General features: G+C 40.2%; 1 protein-coding gene across 6 annotated transcripts in view; it reads left to right on the forward strand.

The window, feature by feature from the left end:
• The window catches only part of FHOD3 (formin homology 2 domain containing 3), a 379,358-nt gene that overhangs the window by 349,565 nt on the left and 10,288 nt on the right, over window positions 1-19,505 (forward strand). For 3 of the 6 annotated variants that reach the window (XM_065667731.1, XM_065667733.1, XM_065667736.1), the window contains 3 exons: window positions 2,838-2,861; window positions 5,462-5,633; window positions 7,909-8,070. In XM_065667731.1, the coding sequence (XP_065523803.1) occupies window positions 2,838-2,861; window positions 5,462-5,633; window positions 7,909-8,070 (358 nt within the window). Of the gene's footprint in view, window positions 1-2,837; window positions 2,862-5,461; window positions 5,634-7,908; window positions 8,071-8,871; window positions 8,910-9,389; window positions 9,637-19,505 lie in introns of those variants that run through there. The other 3 variants (XM_065667735.1, XM_065667737.1, XM_065667732.1) reach the window with 2 other exon arrangements.

The raw sequence follows: 19,505 nt of genomic DNA on the forward strand, positions 1-19,505 counted from the left end.
AGTTGTAAAACATTGGTAGAAGAAACTTTCGATCTTGAGATTGGAAAGAAACTTAGTAAAAAGTAGTTCTAATAAGATAAGAAGTAGTCCTGTGTAATTTTTATTTCTGCTATTGGTAACTTAGAAGGATTGCATGGTTATTTGATATTTACCTCCCTGTCCTTTAGAAAGTTTCCTCAGGATCTCATTTTTGTCACCTTATAGTACATGGCTTTTAGGCAGAAGAAGAGGGATTTTAGCAAAAATGGGAAAGGATTAAGCCAGAACCATGCTAGTTCTTAACAAGAAAGTGCATATCTCCTAAACCGTGGTCCCCCCTGCAGACTTGGAAGGCAGAGGGGTGCTGGCTCTTTGTGTAGAGAGACTCTGCTGGCTCCATGCGTGGAGAACTTGCATCAGCTTTAGCAACTGTACACATGGAGTAGGGAGAAAGACAATGGGAATATTTCTAGTCTTTCAGCCTTTGACCACAGAGATCTGTATGTTTGTGTGCTCTTTTATAGCTGAAATGGATGGAGCACTGTCAGTTTAAATCTTGGTGAATGTTGTCTGCAAAAGAGAAAGATAGGGGGAATTAGGGAAAAAAGAGAACAGTGAGTTGCCACAGTTTCACAGGGAAAATAGTCTGCCTCTGCAACCTCATATCTGGCTTTGGCCAATGATAGCACTCACTTCAGGCACACTAAAAATAACAATCAAGCAAAATAAGATAAAACACAATTATAGATATAAGTCTGAGCTTTGTAATGAATTTTAATAATAGTGGGTAATATAAGCATCTGTATCCCAGATTTATGAAGCTCTGCTTTTTATGATACTTAAGCGTTTCACTTCCAAAATTGCTATGTAATATAAATAATATTTTGAAACAGCAAATCCACTGCATAGAAATGTTAGCCTAAAGGAAAAATAAGACCGAAGGAGGGAGATCTCAGATTGTCCTGCAATATCCAGTATTGGATGACAGAAGAATCAAGCAGTCTTTTTTTCTTAGAATTAACATCTTGTGCCTGAGAGTATTCATTATAGCAGTATTCTTTGAGTAATTTTGGTAATATTACAGAGAGGAGCACATTGCCCTAAGCTAAGTCCACAGCATAGCACTTTTAGCTCAATTAAATGGGCAGGAAGGCCAGCAGATAAGAACTTTCTCTGTACAAATCTAGCTTGACGTAAAGTAATAATATCGTACACTTTTGTTTGGAGCACACTCTTTGTACTGTGTGTACTCTGCTGTTTCACCTTTCCTTGAGTGCCTTTTGCATATTGTTTAGCTTAATTTGCTCTCCTCCTGTCTTTTATTAATTATATTGATGTACATATGGATTAGAGTACAAGCATGTTCTTGCTTCCTATTATTCTCCCTTCTGTTTCTTGTTCATGCGAAAAAGCAAACAGTGGCCTTCAGAAGAAGAATTGTTTTATGGTGTGACTTCCTACCACCTGGGAAAGAAACAAATGGATCTTTTTAATATAAAGGGAACATACCTGCCAAGGTTGCTTTGCAAAACATCTGCCCGTGTTTCTGTCAGTGCCACTGTGTCCAAAGAAAAATAAGCATCTCACTCTTTGGATAAAACATACCCTTAAAAAGTAATGTTAATGTACTATTCAGCACTCTCGCAGCTAATCTTCTTATGGAGATTGTGCTGAAACTAAGCTGAGGGCCAAAGTAAATCAGGCTTTCATTTTTAATGATGAATGTTTCTGGAACAGAATGTATCAAGCCCAGACAGAAATCATAGTTGAGATGGAGATAAGGTCAAAAAAATGTATTAGTAACACTGGGGAGGGGAATAGAATTGGTGGAATGTTTCTTCTAAAAAAACAAACAAAAGCACAAATATAAAATGCATCGAATTTCTGGCCTATGTTTGTACTTCACAAGCAATGAAAATGAAAATTATGGAAACAAGGAGCTCAGATACTTGGGAAACTCTGTTCTACTTTGGGAATCTTCCATGTGGGGCATCTTATAACCCAATGAAGAGTTCCCCAGGCGTTTGGGAACAGAGTTCTAAATATCTTCCTAATTCCCTGTAAATCCCCAAATGTAAGAGCACTCCATATGCCACAATATTTTGGCATGTACATTGCATTATGCAGTGTAACTGTCAAGATAGTTTCACACTCCTGCTGTCACAGAGGGTGAAAGCCCTGAATGACAAAGGATAACTGCACCTCTCTAATTTCCAGGATCTGATACTGGGCAGCTACTGAAAAACTGTAAGCAACTATTCAGAGACTACTAAGCATTTGATTTGAGTGCTCTGTTAAATTGGAAGTTGAAAAGCCATGTCTTAAAATGGAATTAGGAGAAGTACTTAAGTGTAGAGAAAAAGAATTGCCAAGAAGCTGACCTCTGCACTGGGAGGAAGAGCAGCCAAGACCTCCCTGTGCTGAATAGAGCTGGAAAAAAGGAGACTGAACCCTTCCTAGTGCTCTTGATTCCCACAGGGAAGAAAGTGAGCAAGCAACCTCATGACTCAAGGGAAAGAAATAGGATGGGTTAAGATAGTTTCAGTTCATCATTTCTCTATAGGATGGGTTAGGGGAAATTTCAGTTCATAATTTCTCTAAGAAAAATCAGCAATTTTTTATATACCCTACTGACAGTCACAGGCTGTTCTACATGCTGTTCACAAAAAAAAAAAAAAAAACAAGCAAGCTGATTGTCTCAGGAATTAATTCCTTATACAATTTGTATTTTTATGTCCTCTTACAATTGCATAAACAGCACCATGGTTACCTCTTACTCTGTCGTGGTTTGACCATACTGTCTTTCCTAAATCTTCCTATTTGTCCTTCTCTACCCTGTCCTTTGTTTCCGGTGGCAGACTGATGAAGAAGAGGATGCTGAGGTATGGTTCTCTGAAAAAGCATGTCATTTCCATGTCCCCCGTGTGCTGTGACACCTAATTTCTAACACAGATAATATGGACTGCTCAACTCCATCTGCTCGACTGCAACTAGGAACCATGATATTTTTCTCATAGCTTTTCGGCTCAGTCATAAGAATGCATTTTTACAGTCACCTTTAACCATAAGCATACCTGTTCTCTTGGATAAGGATATCCTGCTCTGAGGCCTTAACAACTTTAAGTTTCCTCATTTCTTTTCCTTAATGTCTGTTTACAAAACTGCAAAGCATCCCTGCTACCCAAAACAGTGGTCTAAATGTTATGGGGATCATTAGTTACCTCAGGCCATGGAATACCATGATATTTTCATACTCATCATTAAGCTGTGGAAGTCAAAATGGTGTCATTTTATAAAGTTTTCCAAAGCCTCAGGATATAGGGATGCAAAGCAAACTGTAATGGTTATCCTTTTTGTATGAATGATAAAGGTGAGCCATGGAGTAGTTCATGCTTTTATCACTAATAGTTCCTGCAGGTGATATTGAAAATGAATAAAGGAGTGAATAAATAACTGAAGAACTATAATGTGGTATCTATATTCATAATAAAACAATGTATTGGTTTGAGGAGCATCTATTGTGCAATGCATTTTTTGTTCAGCATTGCAGCTTTCTTCAATTCGCCAAACATAAACAATGTGGTTTAATGCTCACTGTGTCATAATGGCAGTCATTTGCTCAAGAGTCTGGGGTTTGGGCATTAATCTACAGCATCTGAATATTAAGGAAATGAAATAAAAGGGCTAGCTATAGAGCTTCTGCCACAGTGATGATTTGAGTATAGCTTGGGGCGTAGGAAGAAAATTACATGAATTAGCTGGTTTATGTCAATATTTAACTAACCTGTGTGAATAGTAACTAACAGTTGTGTGGAGGCTTTATCGTTTGGGTTTTTTTTTTTTCCTGAGATGGTATTGATTAGCTTTGCAACCCATGGTGCATAACAGAGTATTCTTAATGCAAAAATGGCATGCACTCTCATAGAAGTTTCTCTCTAATGTTTTTCTTTCTTTTAATTTCACATATGAAGTTCTAGCACTTGCCTGCTTTCCGCATCAGAATGTTGCAAGATAATATTTTAAGAAGAAAACAAACTTCTCACTATCAACAAATAAATCTTACACTGGTATATTTATCTTAGTGCCTTGTAGGGATTATTGTTTTGCTACTCAGTTAACTTGCTATCCTACCCGGAAAAGTCATAATGTTAAAATAGAATCACCCTGTCATTGTTTTCCAGATTAAGTAGTTTTAATTTGTAGCCTTGACAGCCCCAGGGATTTAAGCAAAGCTAGGAATATAGGGCCCAGTCTTTTCTTCCAATTTACTGTTGTTAGACAGAAAGGCTCTGCAAGTTTGCCTCCCTTCACCTGACTGGCTCAGTACCATCAAGAGAATAATTAATGTTGTTTATTATGCAAGGAAAAAACAGAATGCTGCACACGTTCTTTCATCTGTGCTGAATTGGCCAGAGTGAGAAAGATTAAAACCAAAAGGAAAACATATTTCAGTTTCTGATGCTGGACTGATTGACTGAGAATTATTATCTGTTGATGCCTGTTTACTGTTGACAGAGATGGTATTTTCTGCAGCCAGGACTGTATTTTAAACATGCTTCAGCCTTTCTTGTAGCTAAGAGCCGTGAAGCAGCTACGAACATCACAGCCCTTTACAGGCTGAGACCGGGAAGAGACAGCAGCCCAGCAGTGCAAGCTTTTCTCCTTAGAAAGTATCCATTTCTGCTGTTTTCATCCATTTCTAGACGGCTGCTGTCAGTAAGCAGTGGAGCTGCTGCATCCAGGGACTATGTGTGCCCAGATAATGTAGCTGCTGTTGTTCACGTAGTCGTGGTGACAGTGAATTCACGGGGGGGCTGGGGAAGCAGAGGGCAGATTCCTAAATCTCTTGTAAGGTTTTGTTTGTTCTTCTAACTGCTGACTGCAATTTTTGTGTGTTGGCCATGAAATAATTTGGCTGGGTGATTTGCGACAGGGGATTTTTTCAGCGTTACTGGTAATGTATTTTAAGGTTACTTGTGGATATTTGTGTTTTAGAACAGCTTGGGAATTTTCTGTGCAGCATTGCAGAGAAATGAGAGGAAAAGGTGTCTCTTCCTAGACCACTCTCCTCATTTTGCCTTGTTACTGAAAGGTGATTGGACAGAAAAAAGTAATTCCTTATGTGTGTCAGGTCTCATGCTATTCCCCTCGGTGTCATACCTGACCCCAGACTGGGTCCAGCTTGGGTGAAAGGTTTCAGAGCAAGTCCTTGCTTTGTACCTTACACTGTCAGAAGGTCAAAATTCTAAAGCCTAAGCCAATACATCTGTTTTTCCTCTGATTGTATCTGCTCCCTGCTGTTGCCTTGTTTTCCAGTTTATCTCTGCTCAGGGTTTGTGCCCTGGGAGAGGAGCAAGTGTTTGGGGAATAGCTGCACTCCAAGCCCAGGGGGACACTTTACTCCTTGCAATTCACAATGACATCTCTGGCCTATTCTCCATGCTGTTTTCTGTTAAAACAACAAACCTGTTTTCTCCCTCAGTCCGGCAAGTTCTCCAGCAGCTCACCCACCTGCCAGAGCCAGCCCCAGGGCCTGCAGTACGCTGAAGATGCTGCAGAGCATGAGAACATGAAGGCTGTACTGAAGACCTCCTCCATCGGTGGGGAAAGCACCACAACACTTGGGGTCCGCACTCGAAGCCGGGCCAGCCGAGGTAAGTGCCGGGAGTTTCCTTTGGCCACATTTCTTGTGGCATGGTGGCCACACAGTGGCCCAAATGTGGGTCATGGCTGTCTTGCATAGCACTTGCAGCAGAAAGGGCCGATGGGGAAGGAAAAACACACCAGTGCTGTTTCCATGCTGGAAGTGGTGATATGGGGCACAGGGAGGTAGAAGGATTTGCCTGAAGTTTTAACATGTGTTTCGCAGCTCAGTTGGTGCCTGGGGACATTGGGAGTCCAAGACTGCGGAAATTCCCGCCTCTCGACCCACTGTGAGCATGCCTCCCAGCTAACACCCTAATATATATTCCTGTTCTTATCAAGAAGGCAAAATGAGGCATCTGAGAATCTGCAGTGTGGTTTTCTTTTTATTTTCAATAGAAGCAAGTAAAAAGTACCAATTCAAACTGAAGTGAAAGGGCTTTGCTGCAATTTAGGAAAGAGTGGGGAGAGGAAAATGGGTAAGAAAAAGATGATGAATCTTTTAATCACCTTCCTGTTAAACTCTAGAGGTAGTGGATTAAGTGGAGACTAGGAGCATAAAAAGCTGAGGTGGATAGCCCTGCATCTCTTTGCTGTCGTGGCTGATGCCTCTTTCTCTGAGGTCCACAGTGCTCTGCAGTTTCCAAGTGTCAGCATGGCACAGCATGACAGGGAAGAAATGAAAGCCTGAAGCAATCCACCGATTCCAACACCTGAGCTCACTGTGGTACAATCATTCTTGGCAATGAGATAGATTTGGGTTTTGTCCAAGACATAATTTTGCTGGTACACCTCTTCATTCAAGCAGCCACTAAACCGCTTTCTTTATGCTAAATCATTTTACAGACAGTGGGTTCACCAGTTTATTTTCCTTCATTTTCCCCTCACCTCCTCCCATACGTATGATACCAGAAAGATGGTTTTAGAGTAAATGTGATGCACAAAACCCCAAGTCTTAAGTTTTCTCTTCTGGTATTTCTTTTCCCTCGCATTTGGAGACCTTACACTTTCTTGATTCTTTTCTGGTACCACTGATAGCACAACCAGACCGTCCACCACTGAATCTGTGTGTATAATTTATTAAGGCTCAATCCTGTCTAATTTAGAGGTTTCACAGCCTCAGTTTAAGAAGCAAGTCAACTACTTAAACTACAAAGATGAAATAATTCAGACTGCACTGCAACATTCTGAATAGCTGAAGTAATCCACTGAATGCTAACAGGCAGTGTGTCCTGATAATGAGAGTCAGCTTGTGTTCACCTGAAGAACAGCAGAGGCAGAGGACGGGTGAGCCAGACAGAAGTTTGTCATGAGCACTGTCATAACAGAACTGCTCTTGATGAGAGTCAGGAGACAAGCAGGAGAGTGCTAATCAAGGCTGTTGTTTGTTGGTATCAGGGACCTGATATAGACTGGCCTTGCAAATGAATTTTTATCTGCTTGCAATTCTGCCACAGCCAGTCTTTCGAAAAGCTCACTGTCAGTGTTCACACTGCATACTAGCCTTCACATTAAAAAAAAACCCAAAAAGCACATGCAACAGTAGCCTGTAGTGGAGGAACCCAAAGATGTGTCTTTGGAGTGAGGAATGCCAGAGCCTTCGGTTTGGAGACATGGCTCACTTGTTTGTTTGTGGTTTTAACCAAAATTGCTTATTTAGCTTTTCAGCTTGCCAACGACTCTTGCTCTTCTGCTCATAACAGAGCACACGCAGTTGTGCCAGGACACATACAGCTTTCTGATGAGAAGGTGAATTCTTCATTGTGGAAAGGACAATGAGACATGTCAAAACATGCTTTTTGCCCTTTTCATGTTGTGTTTGCCATAGGCTGTGTGATACAGATGCTCAGAAACTGATTCTTTCTCTCTTTTGGTGCATAGGACTTGTCTTGCTGATTTGCATCAATCTCTAATATGTGCCATGTGTGCTAGTCTCTCTGTAATAGGAGTGGAAGAAAACTTGGTCACACAGCAGTAGCAAAACTTGGTTTATAGTCAGTTTCTAGCAGACCTTTGCCAGTCTGGTCAAGAATAAGACTCTGAGGCTGAGGGGAATAGAAAATTATAATTGCACTTGAGCTCTCTGTTCTCTGCTGATACAGCAGAGATTCTAGGGTATTATTTAGTAATGTTCTCCGTTAGGCAGAGTCTTCTCCTTTGGCAAATTTGAAGTAGTGATGACTGAGCTTCCTGCTGTAATTCCCCAAAAAAACCCAATTGCAAAACCAAAGTGACGCAAGAGACTGTGTCTTCTTTTCCCTCAATTAATTTGCTGGACTTTTCCAGGCCGTATTGGTTCATGGAATGCTGGCAATGACGATTCACCTAATGCAACAGATGATGCAGCAGATGAGATCATGGATCGCATTGTGAAGTCTGCCACCCAAGTGCCAAGCCAGCGAGCGGTGCCTAGAGAGAGGAAGCGTTCACGAGCAAATAGGAAGTCATGTGAGTATGCAGCTATTAAATTTCACAAAATAAGCAAGTGTGCAAATATTTATGTGTATTCATGTAAGGACCAGGCTTTTAGTAGGCAGACATATTGGTAGTTCATAGTAACTTGAGTGTATACTTATGATTGGTGTGTATTCCTCTTACTGTTGCTTAAATTATGTTGTATGCAGTGGGTAACTCTGTCTTCTACAGAATTTGAAATGTCCATAGCAGTAAAAGAAGAAGAATAGTTTATGGTGCTTTGTAGCTGATGACGGTACTTACTCGTACCTAGAGAAGTCAGATTAGGACATCAAATGGAGACGGCTTAAAATACTTTAAGGTACTGTAAACTGGCATAAAGATGATTAGTTGTATCTCTAGTAGAATTTATTCATAAAGCAAAAAGTACTCTGAGATATTTCACATTTTAAAATCTTTCTCTCTCATGCTGTGTACTATCCTTCCACAGCCCTGGAAACAAAATGTCCACTGCTGCTTGGATGAAAAGTGTTTATAAAGGAGGTTAACCATCATAGGGAAGAAAAGGTAGCATGTTTATAAGGTGGTCTTTCAGCAGGGTAGAGTGTCCACAGGGCTGAGTTACGGTACACAAGTTTTAGCAATTTAATTTCACACTTTGGTAAATACAGTGTTTAAGAAGTGATGGTCTTTCTGGTTGTTTTTTATTCCTTATGTTCAGAGACTACTGCCGTTACTGTGAGAAGGATAAGTATCTAAAGAACATAAGATTTTAGTATTTAGTGTCATTCACTATATGTGGCTTTTTGACTGCCTTTCCATCCATCTTTTTAGCATTTCTGGGAAGTTAGGACAAAGAGGAGACAACAACAGTGAGTGAAAAATCACACAGATTTTCCTTTTTTTGTGGAATTTTTCTAACATAGTGGGTGATCAAAAGCGTTTGGTGTAAGAAGTGTTTGCTATAAACTAGAATGTGCTGACAGCATATTTACTTTGCCCAGCATTCTAAGAAAGAAACTTGCATGTGATAAGAGCAAAAGCAACGTGGGCACTTTGATTGGATAAGCCAGACTCCAAGCAAGGAAAATGAGCTGACACTGGATTGTCTGTCTTTCTGTCACACACTGTGCTGTACCTCTTTGTGGCATCACCTTCTGCTGCTACCCACTTCCCCAGAGAGTTCTGGCATTCTCTATGGGCTGACTACCCTAGTTGGCTTGTGCATATCAAATAAACCTCCTGTATGTTTGCCTATTACCATGGTTTATCCCATGCTGAAATATTTCTTCTGTTAGCAGTGCTACATTCATGCAAGCACACCAAAAAGTCTTATTTCTGTTTTTTACCAGGTACCTTTTTCCCAAGGAACCACTTGCTGCAGAAAAAAAAAACACAAACCAACCAACCAAAAAAAATATATTCTCAGGATAATGATAATAAAAATATGATATATTTTTCCGTGAATATGATATATTTTTCCATGGAGCTGGCTTTTACATTCAGTAAAAACATTAATGGGGATTAAGCATTCAGTAAATGTTTAGGCTGGGACTGATTTCCATTGTAATTAATCATGACCTAACTATTCTATGATTCTGTGACAGAAACCAGTTCTTTTGCTTGTTTGTTCTTCAAGATCTGGATGAGACTTTTAACTGGACTAAAAGGCAGTTTCAAAACAAACATGAAGTTCAGTAGTTTAGTGTCCCTTTCAGCTGACGTGTGGTGAAAGACAGTGTGAAAAGAGAGTATCTTGACTGAGCTCTTTCATTCTGGTTGTCAGTATACCTAGATAATGAATAAATTAAGTAGTTTAGCTCTAAAATACACTCAAATGGACTGATAATGTGGCATCTCCAAGAAATGAACAGAGGCTGGCCCTTGTCAATGCATGATGCAAATTAAACAAGCAGATCTTCCAGGTAGAAATACAACACAGGTCCTCCATAAACCTGTTAGAAAGTCAATTTTTAGGCATAATTCAATGATATAGGTTAGCAGTTATATATTATCTGCAGAGCAAAGAAAGCCTATTATCTGATGGGCTTGATTCACCACCTGCAATCTTCAGGCTCTCATACACATCCTTTGGCTTTCGCCTTGAGTTTGGTAGTCAATCTATTCACGGACACCAAAGCACAACTCAGCTGAAAGGGATGATTTTCACTATACGTCATATTTCATATGTCTCATTGCTTTCAGTGCAGAACTGGAAATCTTATCAGGCTTACTTAGCATTTAGCAAAGATATTAGTGAACCTGACCAGAGGTACATGTTCAGAAACCCACAATATTCATACGTGATTGCACTGTAAACATTTTCTGTGGTTCAAGTAGAAGGTTCTCATGGGCAAAGGATATATTTGCCATAATAAAAAAAGACAGAAGTGAAGAAGGATGCTCAGGGCATTTATAACTAGGGGAAACCAGAAACAGGAATATGGAAAAGGTTAAGTTCAAGAAATAGTGGGGAAAATGAGACATTTTGACGTGATCATTTGAATCATTTTACCTTTTGTAACTGTTGAGCAGCATGACTTTATCCAGTATGCAGAGAGCTTAGTTACATCTTAATGACATAGAAGAGTTTGAACTCTCAGAGTAATCAGCAGAACTATAAATTTGGAAGAGGAATAAGGCAGTGAATGATCCAACACAAGGCAGATGGAAACATCCGTGTCTGTTTGTTGAAGATATGAAGGGTCACTGATATATCCAGATATGACTGAAGTCAGTTGAGACCTAGTAGGGAGGAATTTGCTCAGTGGGAGCTGAAATGGACTACAGAAAGCTAAGGTAGATAGTAAGTGCATAACAACTGAGTTCCTGTGAGGATCTGCAGGGAGAGAACTTAATTCTGTGCTAGACCTTTACACAGTGGAGGTTTTTAAGGATAAAATTTGACATTTAGAAGTACAGTAACCAACTGGAAGTCATTACCTCATGATGGGGGGTCAGTGCCCTGCCTACCAGAAGTACTGGAGTGGTGTTATATATGAGAAAACAATCTTACAGTTGTATTCATTCATTAGAAGCCTCATCAGAAAGCCACAGGATCGAATTAGCCACAGAAACTGAAATGCTGTCACCCCTAGAGGTGGTGGTTCAAAGACAGTTTCAAGGCATTTTGCCATGAGAAGCTTCTGCTGTTTTGTTTCACTCTAATGTCCTTATTCTGTGTGTATACAACGGACCCCAGCCTCCGGAGATGTCAGTTCAGCATATTTTAAAATCATAAAATACAAATTAGATTGAAAACACGCTGTTTCTGTTCTTCAAGACTAAGGGCAGCTTTCTGTGAGAAAGGTTTTTATAACAGTATTTTATAGCATCAACTTAGAAAAGAAAGAATAATATAATTAGGATTGTCTGGTTCTCCCATAGGGTTAGGATGACCTTCACAAATGATGCCATAATAAACAATGAGTGCAAAGGAAAATCTGGATATGGAAGTTTTAAGAATCACTCTATTTGATAGTCCAAATTCTAATTAATAAAATTGCTGAAGTTAATTTTAGCAGTTTACAGAACAGTTTTACAGGCATTGCACCAGTGGGAAAATAAATATTAAACTCTCTGAACGAGATACCACTGAGAATTCAAAAAACAGCCAAGAAAGGAGGTTATTTAATACGGAGAGCTGAATTTAAAAATTCCAGATAACTGCACCAAGAAAATAGCTCTTTGAAGATGGCTTCACTATACAGCACTGTTTGCATCTGGTAGGGCCCAGGCATGACTAGCATTTGTTGGTGAGTAGCACAGTCGTGGTTGTATTGGATTTTGCTAGAGATACTCCATGTGGATGTTGCAGAGTTAAGAGGCTTGTTTTCAGAATGTTTCTCTCTCTGTGTGCACTCTTAATTTATCTTATATTTTATTAACATTGAAAATCTGCTTTAGATGTGAGTTACAGAAGTGTGGGATGAGTCCCTGCCCATCGTAGGGGGGCTGAAACTAGATGATCTTAAGGTCCTTTCCAATCCTAGCCATTCTGTGACTGTATGAAATGGGTTTGGAGCAGGTAATAATTGAATAAGAATTTTATCCATTATTCAAGTGAGACGATCAAAATTATTTGTGATGTTTAAAAAAGAGAGAGGAGAGACGTGATTATTCCTTGTTCTTCTATTAGGCTTTGGAATCACATGTGAGCTTAATAATATATCTTCTGACTGACCCTTGAGATATGGAAACATCTCATAAGGATTTATTGATATATTTGCATGATGACTTGCAGGGAGTAAAAACTTCATATAGTCATTAAGCAGAAATGGATGGGAGGCACCTCCCAAGAAGTCTGTCAGGCTCATACAAGTACACTGTGGAGGAGATAGGAACTGAGTCCGGATTACCTGAATCCTAGTCAAACACGCTCAGGGCCGGTGGATTAAACTTAACAACAGAACATCCCAGGTTGGCTATTTCATATGAAATTGCACCTTCAGTCAAAGTGAAATAGGAGTTAGCACACTGTCATCAGGTGCCAAAACATGGGAAAGAGCTCTGCCAAAGGACCAGGCATGGAGACAAGCTTTAGACAAGTTTGGAGACAAGTTTTAGTAACATGTGCGGTGCTGTTTTGGAATAAACATGTTTGTAAGTAAACAAAATGCTACACAGGAGACTATTTGAATCCAAAGGTGTGTAATCTTTATTTGGCATTCATAGGGTGTTTTGGTTAACTTTTTCTTCTTCTTTCCTTTGTTTTTTTTCATTCTTTCACATTTTCATGTCTCTCCACTTACTTTTTCTGGCTATGAAAAGATGCAGAAGTGCCAAAATACCAGGAGGGAGACTGTTCCTCTGGTATTTATAGCCTGACTAAAAGCAGGAGTTAATGGAAATTATGCTTTTAAAAAAACAAAAACCTTACATACAGAAAGTCTATATAAAATGCTTTAAAGGCAAGCAACTTCACTTAGAATTTGAGTAGCTCCTATCAGAAGTTAGAGGAGGGAGCAATCTGGTTAGTGATGCACATTTAGCAACAGTTCTTTGCATTTAGAAAAAGTAAATATATCACAAATGAGATTCACTATCAAAGTCTGTTTGTCCTCACACGAAGTACTGAGCCTTCAAAAGGTCAATACTCAGTTAATAAAAATCTGATTATTGAATGAAAACAGAGCGTGAGATAAAGCACTTAAAACTCTGGCAGCTGGAAGGTTATCTCCATTAGATGCCAAGATAGCTAATGTCTTTTGGATGTCTTTCAAGTAATACATTCTTTCATCCTTAGGATGGCAAGATCTTTGCAATAAAATGATGAAACTAAACTCCATGATCTCCACTACATAAAATAAAATCATAAATAAAAAATAGTCATAATAATGAATAATAAATACAGTTGATCACAGTGATCTGTGGAAATTGATGTACCTGATCTGGGAAGTCCCGTGTCTCATCTGTGCCATATGCCAGCATCAGCAGCTGTAGGAGAATCACAGAAGAGGTAGGATAAGTTGAGTAGACTATAGGTCTCATCATGCATTTTAATAGCTGTAATTCAGTGCATCTGTTTGAAGCAGAAGGCTAAATAGATAGTTCCATGTTTTCAGTTTTGTCAATTGTAATTGACGACATATAATTGTGGTTATTGATATTAATACCATTTCTAAGTAGGTATGTATTTAAGTGTTCAGTTTCTACTTTACAATGTTGCATTACATTGTTACATGTTGCAATGTTATATTTTATAGCTTTCTTTTAAGTAACTGATCTTCACAGACAGGGGCGGGCATTCTTTTTAACTGTTCAACTGCGTAGTACCTGTGTATTTTGTTGGCAGTCTCCATGAGTTTCAAACTGTAGCTTTCATATCTCAAGTTCTGTTTCAAGAATGTTTGCCTGGTCCTAGAACTGTGAAAGCGAAGTTGCCATCATTCTGTACAGCTTTACAACATGTAGCCTTCAAAACAAAAGATATTTTGAAAGCCTGTTTTAAAAATCCAGTTAAAAAAATGCTCATTAAAAAAGGGTTAAATTCATTTTCCAGTTACTGTTTTAGGGGAATCAATGAGTCATTTCTGTAATGAGTTTTATTCTGATACAAATTCTTTGTTTTGGGACTCCTATCCTCAAATTCTCTGCTCGAAACTGTTTTATCTTTTCTATGTAAGGGAAGTCAGATATAAAATTAACCCAGTCTGCACCATTAAGTAGGTTATGTTCCTTAACTTTGCATTGGATTCCTGTACCAGTATTTAGAGATACTGTGCAATCTAGTATTTACTCAAAATTGAATGGCATTGTTTTAATACAGCAGCTGAAAAAAGGTGGGAAATCACTGCATTGGTCTGAGAAGTCAGAATTAAGTATGTGGTGTTTATAGAAAGTCCATATTTTTTTTTTATCGCTGTTTATTTCAGTGCACAGAGGAAGGACAGAGATGTTGAACATCACACAGACATTCACATGCACATGTATGTTTGAATTATCCAAGCCCAGATGACATGGTGTAGGAACAAGGAGAAAACTGTTGCTGTAATGGCTTGTCCGTTTATAGTGGCTGTGACCTCATGGGTTTAAATGCCCATGCAGATGTGCTGCTCTGTGGAGGAAGAAGTGTCCACTGCTCAGAACTGTCACTGCTCAGATGCACTCAGCAAAGACTGCATCCTTGTAGGAGGTGATTACTTTGTCCCAGCAGGATCCTACAGACCATTGGGCACAATCTTGTGCTGTGTCTCTGGCATTGGGAGAACCAAAAAGGGAGTGCTTTGCAGTCTCCCATGGGCTCCCATTCTAGCAAGGATTTATGAGTGCTGGAATATCTCTGGCCATCTCTTCTTGGCCGAATGGTACTTTCTTTATTGCAGGAAAGAACAAGCTGAAGGTAATGGCCGCTTGGGAGGAATATAGGACAGTTGTTAGAGGATGTAGGGAGGCAATTAGGACAGCTAAGGCCTCCTTGGAACTCAATCTTGCTAGTCGGGTTAAAGACAATAGAAAGGGCTTCTTCAAATACATAGCAAATAAAACTAAAACGAGGCAATATAGGCCCACTGCTGAACGAAGTGGGTGCCCTGGAGACAGAGGATATAAAGAAGGCAGAGGTGCTGAATGCCTTCTTTGCCTCTGTCTTTACTCCTGCAGACTCTCCCCGAGGGCCCCGGATTTCTATAGCCCCAGAAGGAGTCAGGACAAAGGAGGAGTTTGCTTTGGTAGATGAGGATTGGGTTAGGGATCAGCTATGCAAACTGGACATCTGTAAATCGATGGGTCCGGATGGAATGCACCCACGGGTGCTGAGGGAGCTGGCGGAGGTCATTGCTAGGCCACTTTCCATCATCTTTGGTAAGTCGTGGGAAACGGGCGAGGTGCCTGAGGATTGGCGGATGGCAAAGGTCACACCAATCTATAAGAAGGGCAAGAAGGAGGACCCGGGTAATTATAGACCGGTCAGCCTTACCTCCATCCCTGGAAAGATGATGGAACAACTTATTCTTGACTCCATCACTAGGCATATCAAGGATGAGGGGGTCATTAAGAACAGCCAACATGGTTTTATGAGGGGGAAGTCATGTATGACCAACCTTATAGCCTTCTATGAGGAAGTGACTAGGTGGAGGGATGATGGTAGAGCGGTAGATGTAGTTTTTCTTGATTTCAGTAAGGCATTTGATACTGTCTCCCACAGCATCCTCATAGATAAGCTAAAGAAGTGTGGGCTTGACGATCAAGTAGTGAGGTGGATCGAGAACTGGTTGAAAGGAAGAAGGCAGAGAGTTGTGGTCAGTGGCGCAGAATCTAGCTGGAGGTCTGTGACTAGTGGAGTTCCTCAGGGGTCGGTGCTGGGACCGGTGCTGTTTAATATTTTCATCAATGACCTGGATGAGGGAACTGAGTGCACCCTCAGCAAGTTTGCTGATGACACAAAACTGGGAGGAGTGGCTGACACACCAGAGGACTGTGCTGCCATTCAGCGAGACCTGGACAGGCTGGAGAGTTGGGCGGGGAGAAACTTGATGAAATTTAACAAGGGCAAGTGTAGAGTCTTGCATCTGGGGAAGAACAACCCCATGTACCAGTACAGGTTGGGGGTTGACCTGCTGGAAAGTAGCGAAGGGGAAAGGGACCTGGGGGTCCTGGTGGATAGGAGGATGACCATGAGCCAGCAATGTGCTCTTGTGGCCAAGAAGGCAAATGGCATCTTAGGGTGCATTAGAAAGGGAGTGGTTAGTAGGTCAAGAGAGGTTCTCCTCCCCCTCTACTCAGCCTTGGTGAGGCCGCATCTGGAATATTGCGTCCAGTTCTGGGCCCCTCTGTTCAAGAAGGACAGGGAATTGCTTGAAGAAGTCCAGCGCAGAGCCACAAAGATGATTAAGGGAGTGGAACATCTCCCTTATGAGGAGAGGCTGAGGGAGCTGGGTCTCTTTAGCTTGGAGAAGAGGAGACTGAGGGGTGACCTCATCAATGTTTACAAATATGTGAAGGGTAGGTGTCAGGATGATGGAGCTAGGCTTTTTTCAGTGATATCCAGTGATAGGACAAGGGGCAATGGGTGTAAACTGGAGCATAGGAAGTTCCACGTTAACATCAGGAAGAACTTCTTTACTGTAAGAGTGACAGAGCACTGGAACAGGTTGCCCAGGGGGGTTGTGGAGTCTCCTACACTGGAGATATTCAAGGCCCGCCTGGACAAGTTCCTGTGTGATGTACTGTAGGTTACCCTGCTCTTGCGGGGGGGTTGGACTAGATGATCTTTTGAGGTCCCTTCCAACCCTTGGGATTCTGTGATTCTGTGATTCTGTAATGTGAGAGAAACTGGCAGGAGATGAGCAGCTGATAAAGAGCGAGTGATGTCAGTATAAGTAGGAAACAAAACTGCTCATATTCCCAAGTGACATTTTCTGTATAAATAATGTTATTATGGTATATACTTCTGATACTTTTTCAACTGTAGTTCTGTAGAAAAAAACTTATTTTACTTAATTACTTAATTTGTTTGCAGCTTACAAGAGATACAAATAATTGTTTTCAATTTCAATTCTACCAGTTTGCCATTCACTATGTCAGTGAATCCATTTACACTGGCCTCTGTTTTCATTGTAGTTGCAGTATTTTAAATATATGTTTCAAAGCTTTGAATGTCTGTCACAGGATTCATTCCAAAAAGTAGCATATGTAAGTTTTAAGCATTAATATACATGTGGTTGAGTTATACACTGCTAGCCCTAAGCTGATAAGATATGTATTTTGTTTGGTTTCTTTCTGTATTAATGTGGGTTTTCAGGCTTATCTCCTGCTAGTAATTTACTCCTTATTTACATCATCCTTCCTTCCTGTGAAAGATGATTATGTTCAGCATCTCAGTAAGAAATCAGCAGCAGTGAGTTGCTGGCTGACAAGATCACAGAGCTGTGATGGAAAGCACTTCATTTGAGAGCAGGAAAAGGCAGGGAAGTTACAGGGTTGCTTTTCCAGTTGCCTTACAAAAGAAGTGCAATATCAAAAGCGGTCTCCTCTGGGGCTTTCCAGAGGAGCATCTCAGTGTCACAGCTGCCAAAGAGAGCCCTCTGCTGCCACGAAGGAGTTTAGCACCAGGATCTGTGAAGGCAGGAATTGGACTGCACCTAGTGTCAAATGTGTTTGGAGGGAAGGCTCTCTTACAAGATGAACATAAATGTTTGACAGGGAGCTGTTCTGAATTTATCTTACCCCAGCACTATGTCAAAAAATAATATATGTATGTATATATATGGCTTTCTCTAGGCAGAATAGCACCACTTGATTAGAATAATTACAAGATTGGTTTGATCACAGTTATTTTTAATCTGATGGGCTTGTAGAGTGATGCCTTTATTTTCCAGCACAGATTCCTAATGGGGAAAATTAATTTGTATTCCACAGAGCCCGGGCAGTCAAACATGGTCACACTCCCCTTCCGAGTCACTCTCCAACAGACAGCTCTGTGTGTTCATAAGCCTGAACTACCTCCTTAGTGGGACATTTTAAAATCTCAGGTAGAATGTAAAGGCTGCACGTCCAAAACGCTTGTGTCAGATGGCTTACTTTCATTGTTGATGTATAGTCTGGTCTTGAAAATAGTGCTTACATGCAGGCTCAGTTGCTGGTGAGCTCTATGCTCTAGATGCTTTACCTATTAATAGTGGAATCACTTCTGACTAATGAAATTAAGTGTGAGAAATGATGGCAGCAGGGTTGCTTTTAGTAGCAACTTTTTACAGTGGAACTCACAGAAGTCCTGAAAATTGGAGGGTTTATGTCATAGGAGGTTTTCAAGGAAGGAGTTAAATCTACTTTTCCGCTTTATTTTTGGGACTGTGTAAATTACGATCTGTGGATTACATAAAATTGGAAACTTTAACAATTTCAATTGCATGTTAAATATTACTTTACAACCCGTATGTTCTTCATGCAGCCCAGCTTCTCTGGGCTGCATGAAAGCAATGTTACTTTTATTCCCTATAACATAAGCCATCTGGAGATGAAACACAAGATTTCCTTACAGAATGCCACTTTGTCCTTTTCCACTGCTCAATTCCTGTCTATGTCACAGCCCTGTAAGTTACACCTGGAGATGGTTGTGAGCTACAGAATTTCCTAAGAGACTTATGCCATCTATGAAGTGTTAACAGAATTCAAAGCAAATCTGCATGGCAATAATAATACATGGAGCTTTCTGTGAGGCTGACCCAGACAAAGACCACATTTCAGTTGGCCCTGCTTCTTCAGAGAAGTATGTGACGAAATCCAAATTTTCACCTACAAGTTCCCATAAGAAAATCTCTACACATAATGGTTTAGTATTTTTATCAAGTATTTAGGCCTACTCATATTAAGCAATGATATATGTATAATTAAACATAACGTATATAGCTAGTGACATAAAAACACAAATGCAGAAAAGAAGTAAAATAAGAGAATATGAACAAGACTCTCTGAATTAAACTTTTGAGTTGAAAATTGCCATTGCTGGACTCATTGGAGTAAAGTCCAAGAAAATATGTTAAATGTAAATATATCAGAAAAGAGACTGAGTGTGCAAGCTGGGTGTGGATAGGTAAAATAAAACTGAGATACCTGAAAAGAAATGAGGTGATGGAGCTGTCCTGTATTGCCTCTTATAATCTGCCCTTCCGACTGTCCTCACTGTGTAATCTACAGCTACCTGGAGTTCTCTTCATTCCAAATCAGCAACTAGCAGCTGCGTTACCTTTGCAGCTAGAACAAAAAGTTCTGTGGGTGCCACATCTTTGTAATAGGAATGACACTAATTCTGTGACTTCTTGAGCAGGAGAATGGCCATAGCTATTCTGCATTTCAAGTGACTCATCCATACAAGTGTAGGCACACATGCCAAAAGCCATTGCAAATGCTAAAATAAATGGTGCCAGCCAGGCTGATCTTTACTGTTTATTGAAACCTTTAAAAAAAAAAAAAAGTGGGGTAGTAGAAATCAGGAATGCTATTTGCTCTTTAAGAAGCAATCCCAGGTC

The sequence above is a fragment of the Lathamus discolor genome, chromosome 2 (genome assembly GCF_037157495.1).
Source record: "Lathamus discolor isolate bLatDis1 chromosome 2, bLatDis1.hap1, whole genome shotgun sequence".
NCBI lineage: Eukaryota > Metazoa > Chordata > Aves > Psittaciformes > Psittacidae > Lathamus > Lathamus discolor.